The sequence below is a fragment of the Aethalodelphis obliquidens genome, unplaced genomic scaffold (genome assembly GCF_003676395.1).
Source record: "Aethalodelphis obliquidens isolate GAN/ISIS:26980383/991018 unplaced genomic scaffold, ASM367639v1 scaffold86, whole genome shotgun sequence".
In the NCBI taxonomy this organism is placed as follows: domain Eukaryota; kingdom Metazoa; phylum Chordata; class Mammalia; order Artiodactyla; family Delphinidae; genus Aethalodelphis; species Aethalodelphis obliquidens.
In genome coordinates, this window is record NW_020838030.1 from 5,382,593 (window position 1) to 5,403,044 (window position 20,452).

At 45.9% G+C, this 20,452-nt stretch overlaps 1 protein-coding gene across 5 annotated transcripts in view; it reads left to right on the forward strand.

Annotated features, from left to right (window-relative positions):
* The window catches only part of SRGAP3 (SLIT-ROBO Rho GTPase activating protein 3), a 252,356-nt gene that overhangs the window by 100,325 nt on the left and 131,579 nt on the right, over window positions 1–20,452 (forward strand). For all 5 annotated transcript variants that reach the window (XR_003430173.1, XR_003430175.1, XR_003430174.1 and 2 more), the window contains exon 2: window positions 16,180–16,372. Coding sequence is in view for 2 of the 5 variants with exons in the window: in XM_027093960.1 (XP_026949761.1) it covers window positions 16,180–16,372 (193 nt within the window). In the remaining 3 variants the exon portion in view is untranslated. The remainder of the gene's footprint in view (window positions 1–16,179; window positions 16,373–20,452) is intronic.

Here is a 20,452-nt window from a genome sequence, read left to right on the forward strand (position 1 = left end):
ACACACACACACACACACACACACACACACACACACACACACACACACAGAGGAGCAACCCACCTTGTTTCTCATTCTCTTCTTTCCAAAAATCAATTGGCAAGAATTTGCAAAGTTGCCAGAACGAGGTAATGGGCAATAATTCACGTAGCTTTCAGAAACATAAATCACTCAGCCTGATGTAGTGCCTTTCCATCCCATGGCAAGACTTCGTGAGCAGTAGCTGCAATGTGCATAAAATATTTGGGCTTCACTGAGGCCTTGGATATTCTTCCATGTGGCATTCTCATCAGAAGGTCAAGGAAATTCATCCTGCATCCTATTACTGTCAGGTGAATGCACACATGGCCGGAGGCACATTCTCAATGAAGATTAGCAGCTCTGGCCCCGGCTGGTCATTTCAACATGAGTTAATGGGGTCAAGGTGGGGACAGCTATGGCACAGTGGGGTCTGTCATGCTCTGGGTTTGAATCAGGGCTGGCACTAGCTAAAGTGACATTTGCTGGAGTCATAAACTAGAGGTTTATAGATCACTTTTGTTTAGCAGATACAGCATTAATATTAAAGAGTGAATTTGAATATATTTGGTGAAATCTGTGCTCTCTGTGTTGTTTTATGCAAGGTCTCTAATCACATTTTTGTTACCTGCCTAACCCCTGGAGATATTTGAGGTTGCTACCCTACTAGACCCAACCATGGCCTTTCCAGGGCCAATTGATAGTAAGCTGTTTTTTGTTTTTAAGAAACTCTTTTTTTAATCCTTTTTTTTTTTGGCTGCGCTGCTCAACTTGTGGGATTTTAGTTCCCGAACCCGGGCCCTTGGCAGTGAGAGCCTGGAATCCTAACCACTGGACTCCCAGGGAATTCCCGATAGTGAGTGTTTTTTAAAATTTACTGCCCCTCCCCATATTAGAGGTGTAATGTCTATTATATAGAGGATTTGAAAAATATAGAAATAGAAAAGCACAGGGATTAGTGCAGGTGTTGGCAACCTTGGTCCCATGGGTCAAATGTGGCCCATTGCCTGTTCTTATAAATAAAGTTTTATTGAAACGCAGCCATGTGTATTCATTGCCATACTGTCTGTGGCTACTCTTGTGCTACAAGAGTAGGATTGGGTAGTTGCAATAGAGACTGTATGGCCTGCAAAACCTAAAATATTTACTATCTAGCCCCTTAGGAAAAATTTGCCAAGCCATGGCTTAGCACCTAGGTGCTCAGGAAATATTTATCCAAGAAATAAATCAATCTGTAATCCCACCACGTAGAGGTAACCACAATTAACACTTCGCTGTATATTCTTTAGTTTTGCTCTGTGTATAAATAGCTATAGTTATATTTTGGGAAGACTAAATTATACCTCCTATTTTTGTAACCCACTTTTGTTATTTAACTATATATTATGGGCATTTTCCAATTAACTTTAACTTTCCAATTAATTACATATTAACTACTGTAACTATTAACTACTATATTAACTATAATAACTATTATATCATTATGTCATTAACTATTATACAGCACTGATTTTTAAACTGCAGAGAAGTTTATCGCATGGATGTATGAGGATATTTAACCAATCCCCTGTTGTTGGATTATGTTGTGTTGTGTCCAAGTTTTTACTTTTATAAATAATGTTGTGATAAAAATTCCTGCACATTTTTGGGTGTATTCCTCTGATCCTAGAAAGGGAATTATTCCAATTCATATTGCTAATTTTTTTTTTCACCTAGGTATGCCTTATCCTCCCAGTACACTGGTACTTCCTTGAGGGCAGGGATCCTGTTGTACATGTTATTTCTATCTCAGATCCTCCTGTCCTTTAACACAGACATAGTAGGCAGTCAGGAAATGCTTGTGGGTTTGTATAATATAATGCCCAGCTCCTTCTCTCTGCTTCTCTGGATCCTACAAATCCCGCCTCAGCTCTCCTCCTTCATGAGGTCTCAGCTAGCTCTCCAGCACCCCAAGGTCCCTCCCTCTTCTGGTCATCTGAATTTCTATATCATGCACTGCTTAGACCATATTCTGTAATTCTTTAGAGCTTTCAAAGTGGTAATAATGTACACTGTATAAGTTTCCCATGGCTGCTGTAACAAATTACCACTAATCTGGTGACTTAAAACAACACACATTAATTCTCTCACAGTTGTAGAAGCTAGAAGTCTGAAGTCAGTTTCACCAGGCCAAAATAAGGATGTTGTCAGGGGACCCCACTTACTCCTTCCAGAGATGCTGGGGGAGAATCCATTCCTTGTCTCTTCCAGCTTCTGGTGGCTGCCAGCGTTCCCTGGCTTGTGGCTGCATCACTCCAATCTCTGCCTCTGTAGTCTCATCACCTCTTCCTCTTCTGTCTGTGCCAATCTCTTTCTTTCTCTTTCCTATAAGGACACTCGTGATTCCATTTAGGGTCTACCTGGGTAATTCAGGATAATCTGCTCATCTCAAGATCCTTAATTTAATCATATCTGCACAGTCCTTTTCTGCCATTTAAGGTAATATTCACAGGTTCTAGGGATTAGGAGATGAATATCCTTGCGGGGGTGTCATTATTCAACCTTCCACAATGCACTGTTTCTTCTGACTGGCTAATATATTCATTTAAAAATATTTGTGAGGAACCAATTTGGTGGTAGACACTGACATTGTACTAGCTGCCTGTTGTCACAACAGAGCAGAAAGGACTTGTATATGAAGAACTGTAGTCAAAAGAGCTGAGCAGTGGCTAAGAAGCTGGGAGACCCAGGTTCTGGTACCACATTGGGGTAAGGCTCTCTGTTCCTCAGTTTCCCTTTTGTGAATTAAGGAACTAGACCAATTGCTGTTTCCTGAAGTGAGGGATGAGCACCACTGATGGTGTATATATAGGGTAATTTTAGGTGGTTCACAGGGACAGAACTAAATAGTGTTGACTCACAGAAACAGATAACTTATTTCCTTTGTTAATTCTCCTTCAACCCCTCTTAAGGAGAAAATTGCTGTTAGGTGCTTGTGTGTCTTCAACACTTCCTTCAATACTTACCAGACTCCTTTTATCAAAAAGAAAGCTGGATGGGCTTCCCTGGTGGCGCAGTGGTTAAGAATCCGCCTGCCAATCAGGGGACACGGGTTTGAGCCCTGACCCAGGGAGATTCCACATGCCGCAGAGCAACTAAGCCCATGCGCCACAACTACTGAGCCTGTGCTCTAGAGCTCACGAGCCACAACTACTGAGCCCGCGTGCCACAACTACTGAAGCCTGCGTGCCTAGAGCTCATGCTCCGCAACAAGAGAAGCCACCGCAATGAGAAGCCCGCGCACCGCCACGAAGAGTAGCCCCTGCTCGCCACAACCAGAGATAGCTTATGCGCAGCAAAGACCCAATGCAGCCAAAAATAAAATAAATTAATTAAAAAAAACGAAAAAGAAAGAAATCTGGTCTCAGGCTACAGAATCTAGGCAGAATTGAATAACATTATTTTCTGATCATTGTATTTATTTTTACAGTTACCTTCCATCAATGGAGAGTGACTCAGGTTTTTCCATTTATGTCAATACTGTAAAGTATCCTCTGTAAAAAGTGAGGTGATTTAAAAATATATATTAAATAAATATAGGATAGATGGTTTTTAGAGAGGACACACTGTGAAAATGGCTCTGAAGTTTAGGAAACAGATGTTTCCAGGGGTCTCCAGTTCTCTGACTTCTGAGTTCTGGGAGCAGGGTAGGATTGGAAACACAAAGAAAAGCGTCTTTGGTCAGAGGATGCAGCTGGAAATTCAGCATTAATGATTCCTGACCTTTTCCCATTTAAATACATCTGATCCTTCAAGAACCATTGAGCAACAAAGTCGTGAATATTAATGTCGTGTTGAAACTGATCATGTCCAATTTTAACTGAGAGCTTCTGGTAGGAGGAGGCGTGGCCTTATTCTGACCGTTCTTTGCTTTTCACTGAACATCTGGAAGGTGGGGAGGCAACTTCCGTCTGACTTCTTCATGAGAAGGAATGGCTGTTGTTTGGACACAGCCCAGATGCTGTAGGGAAACCCTCTCTCCCACCCACTCCGCTTTGAACTCTCCTCAAGGGACCTGGCTTCGCAATCCAGGTAGGGATGCCCACCGGGCCGCAGAGCTGGATCTGTGCTATTGGACCACAGTGGGAAGTGGGAATCTCGTCTCCCATCTTTTCAACTATGAATGTATATCCAGTGCTAATTCCCTAGTTTCTTTGGGACCATATAATTTCCTCTTAGAGGAAGATTTTCCTGGCTGACAGCATTATCATCATCATCATTAAATAGTTCTTATTTTTTCAGAACACTAGCTCATATACTCTGTTTCCTTTGTGGGGGAGGCACATGGTCTTCCCCATGTTCATCAACAGAAGCAGAGGGGGAAATGCCAGTCACTTCACCCAGCTGCTTTCCAACATATGTGTTCCCCCACTCCCCAGAAAGCTGGAAGCGGATATAATTTTGTTTCAGGGAGGCCTCAGGGGTTGATGTGCTTTGATTATCTGTTCTAAGCCTGACCTTTGCTACCCCGAGTAATTGTGAGATGGCTAAAGACAGAGTGTAAAAACTTGGCTGACTTGGTATAGTACATACGGTAAGCGCGCAGGAAACACCTCTGGCAAGTGATACATGATTTGGAGCCAAAAGCCTCCTTAATGTTTAGATGAAATTAGGCAAATCACTTCACCTCTCTGTGCCTCAGTCTATCCAATGGTATAACAGTAGTAGCGACCTCTTCCTAAGGCTGTAGCATAATATTCACTGCTTTGCTTGAAGAAGGAGACAGTTAGTGGGAAGCACGAAGTGCCATAATTGTCTGCTGTTATTCGTTCCATTTTGCAGATGGGAAAGCCACGGCCCAGAGAGGCTGATTTGCTGAAGTTCACACAGCTAGCGAACTTCAAGGCCAGGCTCTGAACTCAGCAACTCTGATCCCAGACCCAGCTCTTGGCACCGCATCACCCAGTGGCCCACTTATCAGGGCTGAGGCCGTGCTAAGATTTGAGAAACAATCTCATTCTGGGTCTGATTCCCTCAGATGGGTGGGGAGCAGAGCTAGACCAGGGCAGCACCTGGCAGGGTCAGGCCAGCCGGAATTGAATCCTGTGATTCCCACAGGTCCTTTACCTTCTCTTGGGCCTCAATTTCCTCATCCTTCCCTGCCGCCCTCTTCTGTGGTCAGAAGCGATGTAGGATGCGAAGGGGCTTGGTCAAGGTTAATGAAGGACGGACTTAAGTCTTTAGTAGAGGTCCTGGGCAAAATGAGAGAGATAATGCAAGGTGCTGTGAGCCGGTTGGAGCCTGCAGAGAGAAGCTTGCTTCCAGGGGGAGGCTGGCTCTACTGGTCGGGCGGGGCGGAGCTGGTCGCATGGCGGCAGTGGTTGCAGGGAAAGGGCTGTGCGCGAATTCTGCCCTGACAGCAGCCCGGAGCTGGGTGCCCTCCGGGGCGTGGGGCCCCACGACGAGCTGCATCTTTACGTTCACGAGGCTGGGTGAAGTGGCTGGGGTGCAGAGCCCGTGCTGGGGTCGTGGAGACTTTTATGCAGGACCCAGAGAAGGAAAGAAACGTGGGCCCAGGCTGGCACAGAGGCAGGGAAGGAAGAGGGAACGTAGTGCCGACAGGCCGCAGGATGATACACCACGGTGTCCCGGGGTGATACATGGTCCTTGTGGGGTGGTGGACAGAGGGCGTGACTTGAGCCTGGGAATCAGCTAGCTCAGTGCCCAGCGTGCCCCAGCCTCACTCTACGTGGCTGCAGCGATAGTGATGTCTCATTCCTGCCATTTATTTATTTACTTATTTAATATATATTTATTTATTTATGTTTGGCTGCGTTGGGTCTTCGTTGCTTCACGCGGACTTTCTCTAGTTGCGGCGAGTGGGGGCTACTCTTTGTTGCGGTGCGTGGGCTTCTCACTGCGGTGGCTTCTCTTGTTGCGGAGCACGGGCTCTAGGCGCTCGGGCTTCAGTAGTTGTGGCACGCGGGCTCAGTAGTTGTGGCTCGCGGGCTCTAGAGCGCAGGCTCAGTAGTTGTGGCGCACAGGTGTTGTTGCTCCACAGCATGTGGGATCTTCCCGCATCAGGGCTCGAACCCATGCCGCCTGCATTGGCAGGCAGATTCTTAACCACTGCGCCACCAGGGAAGTCCTCCTGCCATTTATTGCCTACCTGCTATGTACCAGGCACCAAGCCAGGGGCTTTATATGCACACCACCTCTCGCCCTTTTGACAAACCCACCAGGAAGGTATTATTATTCTCCATTTTATAGACTAGAAAAGAGACTCAGAGAGCCAAGGCGACTTCTGCAAAGTGGAGAAAACCAGGTTTGGAGTCCAGGCTGGCTCTCCCCAAAGCCTGGGAGCTGTGCCCTTCCTGCTGTGTCATGCCACCTCTCGGTGGTGGCTGTTTGCCGAGGGTCTTCTAGGTGCCTGGCACATTCTACACATTATTTTTGATCTTTGCAGCAATGCTGCAGGATAAGCACAGTTACCTGCCTTTTACAGATGGGAAAACGGTTCAGAGAAAATGACTCGTTGGCCCAAGACCTCATGATGGCCTCTGGCAGAGACAACAGTCAAACTCATGAGAGCAGTTGGAGTCCAGACTCTGCTGCGTCCATCCACTCTGCCACACTGCTTCTCCTAAGGCTAGAGGCGGATGGCTGTGGACCCCTCAGGATGCTGGGCGTTGGGCTGGCGGCAATGAGAGTGGGTCTCCATCACACTGTTGTGAGGGCCTCGCGGGCCCCATTACACTGCTCTTGTTGGAAGCACTGAGCGCAAATTCTGAGTAATAAAACATGGGTGTCACCCCTGCCTTAGGACTTTATTCCATCTGAGGATATGAGAAATGGCCACAGAAAGCAATAACAATAAATGAGAATCATAGCTAACCATTACTGAGCCTCTCATACAGTGCTATCCAATAGAAGTTTCTTCAGTGATGGAAATATTCTGTGCTGTCCAATACAGTAGCCACTAGCCACACGTGCTTTTGAGCGCTGGAAAAGTGGCACGTGCCACTGAGGAATGAATGTTTTATTTTGATCAAATTTAAATAGCCACGTGTGGCTAGTGGCCACTGTGTGCAGTGCTGATATAGATGAAGCACTGTACTAAGAGCTTTCTCCATGGTCACTTATCAACCCTTAACAACAATATGTGGTAGATTACTATCATCCCCATTTTACAGGGGGAACTGAGTCCCTGGGAAATGAGGAAATGTTCCCGAGTTCACCTGCTGAATATGTGGCAGGGCCAGGCTTTGAACTGATGTCTTCTTCTATCACAGGAGGGCCTGAGGTCAAGGTCAGATTGCACTGGGGGACACGATGACAGCCAGAACCAGTGAGAATGGCACAGAGATGACAGATGGAGTGGGGGGTGGAGACAGGAGGTGGAGTGGGACATGATCCCTGCAAGAGGGGGCGTTGGGACATCCCCCAGGGAAAGCACCCTGACCTGGAGACTGGGTCATCTTGGCTCCTGTCTGCCCCTTACTCTGGATTTGAGCCCTGGCTCTGCCACTTTCTGGGTGACCATAGGCACTCACACCCCCTCCTTGCATCTCAATTGCTTCATCTATAAAGTAGGAATGAGAATAGTGCCAGCCTCAGGCAGGATTGTGCGTAGTTGTGTAACATACCATCCTCCTTGTTAGCTCCTGAAACTTTATCCTGGGGAGGGTACACCAGCCACCTCTGGGGAGCAGAGCGCAAAACACTTGATCTTGATTTTCAGGACGGACACAGACTGTGAAAGTGGGGCCTCACCGTCCCAGGGAGTGTCAGAAAAGTTACCACATTCGCAGGACAGGGTCTAAGGATGAGAATTGAGCGGGGCCTGCTCTGAGGGTCGTGCTCTGGCCCCTCCTTCTAGCCCAGGAGAGCCCGCTGCAGGATAGGGGCAGAGGCCTCTAGGGACAAGTTATTGGCATTCTTAATTTCTAACTGGTCAGACCTGTTAACCAGAGCTGCAGGCTCTGTATCATATTTCTGGCCTTGCCTGACTTTCTTTGTTCTCCTTTTTATTACGGAAAGTTTCAAACATTACAAAATTAGAGAGAATAGTATAAGAAGCCTCTTCCCCATGTTCATCACTACAGCTAAACTTCACCAATCAACTCAAGGCCAATCATGTTTTTTACCTATATTGCTACCACTCCCTGGTCCCCTACCCAAGGTTATTTTGAAGTAAATCCCAGTGTGTCAGGTTTCTAATAGTCCCTGTGACCCTCTCATAAATTTCTGCTGGGAGTACAAGTTGGTGAAATTTCAGGGAAGGGCACTTCTGCAATCTCAAAATGCTAACATCAGTGCCTTTTGATCTGCACTTCTATGTGAAGAATTCATCACACAGGTGACATCCCTGCAGGTGTGCAAAATGAGGCTTGTATATGGCTGTTTATTCTAGCACTTTTTATGGTGGTAAACAATTACAAACAACCTAAAGGTCCAGGAAAGGGGACTGGCTAAAAAAATTGTACATCTGGAATATAGAATATAGAATATGGAATTCTATAGTGCTGTAAAAAGGAATGTGGAAGTTCTTTATAAAATGACATGGATTGAGTTCCCCAGTGTATTTTGTGTGTGTGTGTTTTGTTTTGTTTTGTTTTTGGCTGCAGCATGCAGCATGCGGGATCTTAGTTCCCCAACCAGGGATTGAATCTGTGCTCCCTGCATTGGAGCGAAGTCCCTTACAATGTATTCTTAAAAGAAGAAAGTACAGAACACTGTGAATGTCATGCTATATAATATGTATAAAAACAGGGGAAATAATGTTTTTGAAATATGCAGTTATTTCTAGAAACATAAACTTGGAAACTTGGTTACCTTGCTAGAGAGGGACTAGGTGGCTGGTGAACAAGGGTGGAAGAGAGAACTTCCTCTTTATACACTTTCTACTTTTTGAATTTTGTACTAATTTTTAAAACTCCTGTGTTTTAAAACTAGAATTCCCTCTTTTTCCTGTAAACCTAAAACTGCTCTTAAATTTAGTCTATTACTTAACAAAAAGGTATTTATCCAGATGGGGTGATGACTTATGTTTACACAAAAGCTTGCAGAAAATATTCATAATTGTCAAAAAGGTGAGTGGATACAGAAACCATAAATATTATTACAAATAATGGAATATTATGCAGCAATAAAGAGAAATGTGCTATCAAGCCATGAAAAGACATGAAAGAACCGTAAGTGCATATTACTAAGTAAAAGAAGCCAGTTTTAAAGCCTACATAATGTATGATTCCAACTATACGACCTTTAGAAAAAGGCAAAACTACAGAGATAGTAAAAAGATGAGTAGTTGCTGGGGGTTAGGACGAGGAGGGAGGAAAGGATGACTAGATGGAGCATAGGGGATTTTTAGGGCAGTGAAAATACTCTCTATAATACTGTAGTGATGCCTACATGACATTATGCATTTTTTAAAACCATAGATGTAAAACACAAGAGTGACCCTAATGTAATCTATGGACTTTAGTTAATAATAATATATCAGTATTGTCCATCAGTTGTAATAAATGTACCACACCAATGCAAGAGGCTAATAATAGGTGGATCTGTTCAGGAGAGTGAGGGAGGTTATATGAGAACTCTGTACTTTCTGCTTAATTTTTCTTTAAACCTAAAACTGCTCTAAAAATAGTCTATTAATTAAAAAAAAAAAAAAATAGAGGGCTTCCCTGGTGGCGCAGTGGTTAAGAATCCGCCTGCCTGGGCTTCCCTGGTGGCGCAGTGGTTGAGAGTCCGCCTGCCGATGTGGGGGACACGGGTTCGTGCCCTGGTCCGGGAAGATCCCACATGCCACAGAACGGCTGGGCCCGTGAGCCATGGCCGCTGAGCCTGCGCGTCCGGAGCCTGTGCTCCGCAACGGGAGAGGCCACAGCAGTGAGAGGCCCGCGTACTGCAAAAAAAAAAAAAAAAAAAGAACTCGCCTGCCAATGCAGGGGGCACGGGTTCAGACCCTGGTCCTGGAAGATCCCACATGCCATGGAGCAACTAAGCCCGTGTGCCACAACTACTGAGCCTGTGCTCTAGAGCCCGTGAGCCACAACTACTGAGCCCATGTGCTACAACTACTGAAGCCTGTGCACCTAGAGCCCGCGCTCCACAACAAGAGAAGCCACCGCAATGAGAAGCCCGCGCACCACAACAAAGACCCAATGCAGCCAAAAATAAATAAATAAAATTTAAAAAAAGAGAGGGAAAAGAATCAAAATTAAATTAAATTAAAAAAAAAAGAATTCTTAATTACCTTGGATCTGAAGAATCTCCCTGCTCCCTCTGCTTGTGAGGCTGTGGTTGTGAGTGGGGTGAAGAGTGTGAGGAAACTTGTCCTCCTGGAACGTGGGTCACCTGAGTATCGCCATGGGTGGTAGCATTGGTGCAGGCGCCATGGTCTTGGGTGAGACTGTTGCTTGCACAATAAGCGGGAGTGTTAAGGGGGGTGGTTAGGCAGGCTGTCGACTCTTGGACTCTGAACGTCGGAGGCGTTTGGCCTCTATCCTGTAAGCAATCTTTCTAAGTCCAAGCTCGTCCTGCTCGCGGCACAACAGGCCAGTAATTTGAGAGACGGGTTGTTGTGGCAGGGAATAGTGACTTTATTTGGAAAGCCAGGAGACTGAGAAGATGATGGACTAGTGTCCCAAAGGACCATCTTCCCCCAGTCAGGATTCAGGCTTCTTTCTTACTAAAAGGGGAGGGGGTGTGGTTGGTGGTTGCAAACTTCTTGGCGCAGGAATCCTTTGAATCCTTTGTTCCTGCAGCTGTTTATGCAGGCCTGGTCACAGTGTTTGTAAACCTCCAGCAGGACAAATGTTATTCTCTGTTCTGCAACTTTTTTATCTCTATATGAATGGAAGAGTGTTATTCCTTTAAAGGCCGGAGACTTGAGAAGGGCTATCCTGTATATTTCAGGCCATAGGCAACATTCTTTTCATGGTTAACTTGTAGCAAAAGCAATAGAATACAAAGGTTAAAGTAAAAGAAGCACATCAAATATGGAGTAGGATTTGTTCTCCCCTATTACTCCACGGAGAGTTTTATCAGGAGAGCAACACAGGGAGAGCTGTGCTTCAAGAGACCTTCTCTGGGCTTCACGCCTCTGTCTGTAAAACCAGAGGCTGCGCCAGGAGTCATGCAGGTCCCCTGCAGCTCTAAGGTTCTGATATCAAAGCCTTTTCCGACTTTCCAAGCCCCTTCTCCTCCCTGCCCAACCCCCTTTGATTTTTCTGCCACTCAGTGCTGTGCTGAGCCTGGAACCACTCCTAGGGGACAGTCTTCTGAATGAAGTCTGTGCCTTGTGAGCAATTGTTTTATTTATTTATTTATTTCCCCCTCCTTTTGAAATCTTCCAGGAGAAAAACCAAATCTGTGCTGGCTCCAAGGAAGAGCAAGTTGGAAGGGAGTTAGAGATAAGGAGATGGGTAGTCAAATCCCTGCAGGGTTCTACAGCACCAGCAGGCTGCAGTCCGGCTCCTGCCAGGGCATTTCCTGCTAGAAAGACTTGACTCTGAGCCGTCCAAGCTGCTAGAGCCTCCAGCTGCTTGTGTGAACTGGGGGAGGTTTCTCTGCTGCTTCCAAATCATCTGTCAGCACAGTGTGATTTATGAGATTTTCCTCTAAAATCTGAGAACATTGGCTCCTGATCATGCCCTATAATGGAGGAAGGCAGTGGCTGCAGCATTTTTGATAAGTAATATCTCTTTAGCCCACCATCTTGTTACAAAAAGGATACAGGAAGTTGAATACACAACTTCTTGTGTATTGAACACAAGAAGTTAGATTCAAGTCTTTTAAAGCAAGTAGTATGGCCTCAGTTAAGTGAGGAGTTGGGAGGGTCATTGCTCCCATCTGAAGGAGCTGGGCTTGATTTTTAGCTTAATTGCCACACATCAGCTGTTATGACCAGAGACTGCTTACCTCTGAGCCTCCACTTCCTCATCTATGGGGAAAAAGTGGGGGAATACTAGTAGCACCCACCTTAGAGGGGGTGCTATACAGATTCTGTGAGATAAATATCCAGAGAACTCAGCGTCAGGCGTGGAACACATGATGTGCTCTGTAAGTGCTCACAGTAATTATTAAGGTTATTATGAGTCCTAAATAGTGGACGGTCTACAAGTAATTTTAAAAATATTTAGGGACTTCTCTGGTGGTCCAGTGGTTAAGACTTCGCCTTCCAATGCAGTGGGTGCGGGTTCGATCCCTGGTTGGGGAGCTAAGATCCCACATGCCTCCGGGCCAAAAAACCAAAACATAAAAACAGAAGCAATATTGTAACAAATTCAGTAAAGACTTTAAAAATGGTTCCCATCAAAAAAAACATATTTAGAAAGCATTTTTGTAACTATGTGTTGATATGGCAGGGTTTGCACTTGTGGAGTGAAGGCATCTCAATCCAATTTAACAAGTAGGCTGTGTCAAGGAGTGCCTGCGTAGATTGTTACAGTTCACAGAACAAAATGTGACCTTGGACAAGTTCCTGATTGGTTCACACAGAAGCCTTGGTTTCTTCATCTGTAAAAATGGATAATAATAATATCCATGTCTGGTGTGGGAATAGTGTATGTGTGGTGTGTGTGAATGTGTGTGGTGTATGTGTGTGAGTGTGCATGTGGACATGTGTGGTGTGTGTGTGGTGTGTTTGTAGTGTGTGTGTGGTGGTTGTGGTGTATGTGTGGTATATGAGTTTGTGTGGTATATGTATGTGGTTTGTGTATGGTGTGTGTATCTGTGGTGGGTTGTGTGTGGTGTGTGTAAACGCGTGCATGGTGAGTGTGTGCGTTTTGTGTGAGTGTGTGGCGTGTGTTGTATGTGTGTCTGGTGTATGTGTGGTGTGTGTATGGTGCTTGTGTGGTGTGTGTGTGTGTGTGTGTGTGTGTGTTGGGTGAGATTCCCATAATCACAGCAATTGATGTCCTTGGGTAAAAGCACTTGGTAAAGGCAAATAGTAATTTGCTATACAGATACTGACATACCATGTGTGCTGGGAGAATCCATTGTTAGAACTTAAATTTCATTCGGGGAGCTAAGGCGATATGACGCGCATACATGAAGAATTAAAAAAATAGTACGAGGCGGTCTGAGACTAATTGCAAGTACCAAGGGAGTTCATAGGAGGGTCATGAGGGCTGAGCTGTCCAGGACTTCCTGGGAGGAGCAGAGCTTGGGCTCTAAAGCACTGGTTTTAAAACTTTTTTGCTTGCCTACCCTCTAAATGAACTTTGGGGGAAAAAATCTCTTTTGCCCCACACATTTTAACTTGACATCTGAAATGTTTCATTAGAAGTTTAAATAGTTACAAAGGATATCATTTCTGCCGTGTTGTAAATATTGACCTCTTAAAGCAAAATTACCCTACTCTCTTAAATGTATCAAATGGAAACTAAATAACAGCAATTTTTAGTTTGCCTTTTTATTGAAGTATCACTTATAAACAGTAGAATGCCCAGATCTTAAGTGTGCAGCTCAGTTCATTTTTACCAGTGTGCCTACCACCCAGATCAAGGTGTAACCTTGATAGTCTATCTCCAGCATTCCAGAATGTACCCTCACATCCCCTCTCAGTCAGTATCCCCCAAAGGTGATCATTTCTCTGACCTCTATCACCATAAACTATTTTTGCATGATCTCATTTTTTCTTCCTTCTTTCCGTCAACATAAGGAGAGTTAAGCAGGTAGCAAGCAGTAGTTCATTTTTTCCTTATCGTATAGTATTCCATTGAATGAATATCTCACATTTAAAAAATCTTACCTACTCTTTGCATAAATTTACTTTACTATTTTAAGAGTGACAAGCATTTTGAAATAAATTGCCCTACTGAAAAAAAAATCTTATCTACTCTTTTTTTTTTTTCTTATCTACTCTTAATGGACATTTTGGGTTGTTTCTAATATTTAGCTATAAATCTTCTATGAGTATTTTTCCATATTTTTTTGTAGACATAAACACTGATTTCTTTGGGGTATGATCCATGAGTGGAATTACCAGGTGATAAGATAAATACCACAATATATTGGTATCCACCACCACTCATCAAAAATGACCTATACAAGGCAGAAATTTTACATTTACATTGTTCCTGTCTTTACCTTCTTGAGCTCATAATTTCCTTCTACTTCCTTCACAGAATTTTATTGTAATATATTTTTATGCTTGAACTTTTTTATTTTTTTACTTATTATTTATTTATTTTATTTCTTTTTTGGCTGTGTCAGGTCTTAGTTGCGGCACGTGGGCTCTCTCTTTGAGGCACACAAGCTCAGTAGTTGTGGCGCACGGGCTTAGTTGCCCCGTGACATGTGGGATCTTAATTCCCTGACCAGGGATCGAACCCGCGTCCCCTGCATTGTAAGGCAGATTCTTTACCACTGGACCACCAGGGAAGTCCCTGAACTTTTTTATTGATTGCTCTATTCTTTTTGCCCAAAATATGTATTTAAATTGAAATGGACCTTTAAAAAAAATTCCTTTGGCCATAAAACCCTAAGTATCTTTATTTCAGATTGATTTATCATACAGTTCATCAAAATAATATCAATGTTTTATAATTTGATAAATACTAAAAATAAAAAGTAAGACAGTATGGGAAATACTTCTCATAATGATGTGGATGAATGGTTGATGGCTTTAAGGTGCATAAGGACCATCCAGGGATCTTGTTAAAATGCAGATTGTGATTCAGGAGGTCTGGGTTGGGACCTGAGGTTCTGTGTTTCTAATAAGTCTATGGGTGATGCTAATGCTACTGGTCCATGGACCACACTTTGAGGAGCGAGGATTTATGAACTAGGTTAAAGAAGATTTGCGAGCACCAACATTCTAAATCGTCCTCAAAGTCTGTCTTGACACTTTGGGGCACTGCACCATAGCCAGATTCTGGACGACGGAGAAGTTAGTCTTTCTTCTGCAAAGAGAGAGGACGGTTGTAAAGAGTGAGGTGGGAAAGGAGAGATGCTGAGGCACATTCTCAGGCAGAGGAGGAAAGAGTGAGAATGGAAACAGGATCTCAAACCGATTCCTTTGTAACACTTCCTGCCTGTGCACCCCTTGGGAAGGCTTCGAGTGCCCCAGAGTAGGGCTGCCCCCTTTGAAGACCATTTCTCCAAAGGATGCTAAGATGGTGCTGGCCACCTTTTCAGACAGGAGGCCCATTTCTGCAGGAGGAATTGGACATCTCAGGGACTGGTTTGGATTGCTTGGAGAGTCCACTGGGGGTAAATCCAGAGAAATGAAGTTTGGGGCCAGGTGATGGGTGGCCTTGAATTCTGTGCTAATGAGTTGGACGTAATACTCAGCCAGAGCGGGGGTGCCTTGGGCAGTTTTGAGCAGGGAGTTGGTGTGAGCATAGTGTGGGGAGACTGATCTCTTGAGCAGCTCGTGGGATGGCAGGGAAGGGGTTAATGCATGGAGATGGCAGCAGTGGCAGAACCACTGGGATCTGGCTGTGATTTTTATCTCTAGCCCCTGCTTATGAACTTTTGCCCTGGTTGCACAGACCTGATTTGCTCTGTCAGGATTTCCTGAAGTCTGGGCTACATACCTGAGATGTTGATGCAATGGAATTCAAGGTGATTCAGAGTAGAACACAGGCATGGCCTTAAATAACCCTGAAACCTAAGAGTGAATAACACTGAAACACTTAGCCCTCGCTCAGTCCTGACTATACCTGGAGAAAGTCTGTCTTTAACTCCTCTCATGCTCCTGTATTCCTCTTGTTGATGGAGATCGAGCAGTTTAGGCTTAGGGCGTTTGATAACAGTAGTCTTTAGAGAGAATTTTACAAAGTTTCTGTTTTTGTTGAATAAATTTTCTGTGTATCAGGGTGGCAAGTCGTTCTAGTTTTACACTTGTCATAATGACATAAAACTGTAAGTTCTTTCCAGTAAGAAAAATGAGCAAATTTACTAGATCATACAGAAGAAATAATAATGCTGGTCGTGTGTGGATATGGCAAAAATCGTGGTGGTGACGTGCAATGATTCAACTTTGGAAAACACTGGGTTACACCATGGCCAAAACTGGCATTTGCCAAATCGTCCTGCCAATGTCTGGAGAGGCTCTGGGTGGCAGATGGTATTGCAGTGCCTGGGCCACTGGCATTGGGTCGACTGGGTGGGTCCCTCTGCTCTCCCCACCATTGCCTAACAGCCTGCTCTTGCCTCTGTCCGCAGAGATCCGCACGCAGCTGGTGGAGCAGTTCAAGTGCTTGGAGCAGCAGTCTGAGTCGAGGCTGCAGCTGCTCCAGGACCTCCAGGAGTTTTTCCGCCGGAAAGCCGAGATCGAGCTTGAGTACTCCCGCAGCCTGGAGAAACTGGCTGAGCGCTTCTCCTCCAAGATCCGCAGCTCCCGGGAGCACCAGTTCAAGTGAGAAGGGGCCAGGGGTCTGGGGCGGTGGGAGGCAGTGCTGGGGCTGAAGCAGAAATGAGGCAAGGACTCACTGGGGGCAAATGGTGTGCATCTAGGGCCCGGGGTCTGCAGGTGACTTCCAACTCCAAGCCTCAGTCTTCCTCAGCATAAAGTGAAGCTAGAAATAGTTGCTACCCATAAAGATGCTGAAGGGAATACACAAGGGACCCAAGAGAAGTGCTTGTCACAGAGAGTTAAATGCTCAATAAATTGTTCTGTTGTGATTATCCCACCAAGCACCAGGCTCTGCGCTGTCTTCCATTTGGGCCAAGGTGACAGCCTACCTCCTTTCAGGACATCCTGACTCTCCCCAGTTCTCTTTTATCTGGGGGTGAGCCAGCCCATGTCTGCATTCCTTCAGCACAATGGCCTCAGAATTTCTTCCCTGTGAAACAGATGCTCAAAGCATTCCCCTTCCTTCCTCCCCTGGAGGACGGTGCCAGGCTTAGTTGCTGCCTTAGTTGCTTATTTACCTACACATACCCTCCAGGGCCTAATTTCTCATACCCCAAGCTCTGATTTCGAGGAGGGAGGGAGGCTTGGTCCTCTTGGGCACGTCCCTGGCTGAGTTCTCCAGCTGCAAATGCCCCTAGCTCAGAACCCGCGGTGCCAGCCGCCAAGTGTGGGCAGGAGCCACGACCTCACCGGGATGCATCCTCCTACACCTGTCTCCCCCTCCGCTGTACTCCCTGGAGGTCCCCCTCCCCTGTGGGTCATCTCTCCAGTGAATGGCCCTCAACCCCAGGAGACCAGAGACTTGTTTCATCCTGCCTGCCCCGTTCTTCTTTCCCCTGGGTTCGATCTCTTTTTTTCTCTCTACGTAGCTTTAAATTGTGGTAAAATACACATAACATAAAGTTTACCATCTTAAATATATATTTTTGCTGTACGCGGGCCTCTCACTGCTGTGGCCTCTCCCGTTGCGGAGCACAGGCTCCAGACGCGCAGGCTCAGCGGCCATGGCTCATGGGCCCAGCCGCTCCGCGGCATGTGGGAAATTCCCGGACCGGGGCATGAACCCGTGTCCCCTGAATCGGCAGGCAGACTCTCAACCACTGCGCCACCAGGGAAGCCCTTAAATATTTTAAAATGTACAGGAGTGTGGCATTAAGTACATTCACACTGTTGTGCAACCATCACCCCCATCCTTCCCCAGAACCCTTGCTTCATCTTACAAGTGTGAAACTCTGCACCCTGTAAATAATACCCCATTTACCTCTCCCCCCGCCCTGGCACCCACCATTCTACTGTCTATCTCTATGAGTCTGACTGCTCTATGGACCTCATATTAGTGGAATCATACAGTATTTGTCCTTTTGTGACTGGCTTATTCCACTTCGCCTAATGTCCGCAAGGTATACCCATGTTGTCACATGTGTCAGAATGTCCTTCCTTTTTAAGGCTGAATGATACTCCATTGTGTGTATAGACCACCCTTTGTTTAGTTGCGTCCACCTTGCTCTCTCTGTCTTTTGCATTCTGCTCTGGCCAGGGAGTGCTGTTCCTTTAAGTTCCCCTCAACATCTCCCTAAATCGGTGCCTCAGCATTTGAACACTCACTATTGTGCCTTCTTCCCTTGACATTTGGGGAGAAGAAATTGCTTTATTAAAGGGCAAAAATGTATTACACTTTTGCAAATACCATGCATGTTTTTCCACCCAATCTCATCTATTCAAACTTTCATTGCAGGAGGATGCTTCTGTTAATAACTCCCTCCCAGGCACTATCTGGGCCCTTTCATACATAATCTTGTTTTTCTGATATATTTTTTGGAGAAAGTGTGTGCTTTTTTAAATGATAAAAGTAAAATACTCATTGTATACCATTTAGAAAATGTAGAAAAGTAGAAGAAAAAAAAAAATCACTCGCAGTCCCACCACTCAGAAGCTCACATTTTGTGCCTTTTCTTGCCTGCCTTTTGATAATAAAAACAACAGCGATGATTTATTGAGCACATTAACTGAGTACTTACTCTGAGCTGGATGGGTATTACTACCCCATCTTAGAGATGAGGACAGCGAAGCTCTGACTGAGTGGCTTGTACAAACATGTCTGTGGGCCAATTATTGGAAAGTGACAGATTTGAACCTTTGCTCTCATTCTGCCTCCTTGGCCTGAGATAAGAAAGGGCCTGCGTGTGGTCTGAGAATAGCCATGGACTCTGAACACTCCCCTAAAACCACAGACACACTGCAGAAACCCATGTCTCTGGCTGTGCTGTCATGGGAGCCATCCAGGCTGTGTGATCTGGCTGGAGCTCAGCTCCTGCCCCTCTCCTTCCTCTTGGTTTGAAATCAGCTCTCTTCCCATTCTCGGTGTGAACATGGTGGAGAGGAGGGAGGCGGGGCACGGGGGGAACATGGGCGGGCATCCCCTCTTCCCTTGCATTGCCTGTAATGAGCTCAGTCAGCCCCTCATGGCTTCATTAACCGAGGCCACCAGACAGAACAGGAGCCCCAGCTGGCAGTCCGGCCAAGCAGGCCACTGGACACACTCTGAAAATGTCTAATTAGGGTGTGGCCCTGGCCAGTGCAGCTGCTGCAGGCCCTCTGCATGAGGCTAATGCTTTGGCATTGCCCCCGATGGCTTTTGGAAGCAGGAGTCTCCAGGGGATGCCTGGACTTGCCCTTTGACCCCAGGGCCAACCAGCCTGACCTCTGGCTGCCTCTTCTTTGGAGCTCAGTGCACAGGGTCTGTGCTGTGCTCTGTCCTGGCTGTCCAGAGAAGCCTTTTCCTGCTGTCTTGTAGATCCTTTATTAAGAGGGTCCACCTATCTGCCAGGTACCCTCTCAGGGTATGGGTCTGGTCATTTTATTCCTACTACACTGGGCCCCCTCGGGGCAGAGGTGGGGCCTTTGTGAGTGAGCAGGAGGAAGGGAGGAAGAAAGGGAGGGAGGGGATTTACTTGGTCTATGAAGTTCACTATGGCTGAGAGATTTGGTTCAGAGAGGGAATTAATTTGCCCGAGATCTCACAGCAAATTAGTGGCAAAACTGGGATGGGCACTGCCTTAGTCCACTTGGGCTTCTATAACAAAGTACCACGGACCGGTGGCTTGTAAACAGACATGTTTTTCCTCACACTTCTGGAGGCTGGAAGCCTGAGATCAGGGTGTCGACATGGTGAGGTTCCGGTGAACGCCCTCCTGTGGCTTGCGGACACCTGATTCTCCTTGTGTCCTCCCACAGTGAGAGGAACAGAGAGAGGAAGCAAGCTCTAGAGACTCTTACAAGGGCACTAATCCCATCATGAGGGCTCCCTTCCTCTCACCCTTATCTAATCCTAATTTCCTGCCAAAGGCCCCATGTCCCAACACCACCACATTGGGAGTAGGGTGTCAACATATGACTTCTGGGGCAACACAAACATTCAGTCCATAACAGGAGCTCACATCTCTTGACTCCAAGTCCATTGCTCCTCCTTTTGCTCCATGGGCTCCGTCTCTCTACGGCTCCAGCTGCTCCCTCTCCACCTGGGCAGCTGAAAAATTTACAGCTGCCCAGGAGGTACCCAGGAGGAGTCTGGGCTAGACTAACCCAGACTGAGTTCCATGTGGCACCTGATTCAAAGAAAGGCTCATCTGGTGGCCCTGACAGTTTACCTGGGGCAGGTTGAACATTCAGAGAAAAACATCATCACATGTGTCTTTTCTACCATCACATATTTCTATTCTAACACTTTTTTCAAAGCACTCTGACGTCTTTGCTCTCTTACAATCCTGATGATAACCCAGGGATGCAGAGAGGGAGCCAGTGGTTTTATCTCAAGCCAACTGAGTGCCAGGCAAGCTGAGTGGGATTTTACAAAGGACACATCGTGAGCTGTTGAGTGAGAAAACCCAGGGCTCCTGGCTTCCAGCTCAGGCATCTCTCTCCGAAAAGCCATATGGGCCATCATATTTGAAATGTGTATATTGAGGACCTCTTATTTTCTTAGACCGTGCTTCATGATGAAGACACAGGTTAATGAGACACTGCCCCTCCTCTCCCTCTCTCTCTCTCTCTCTCTCTCTCTCTCTCTCTCTCTCTCTCTCTCTC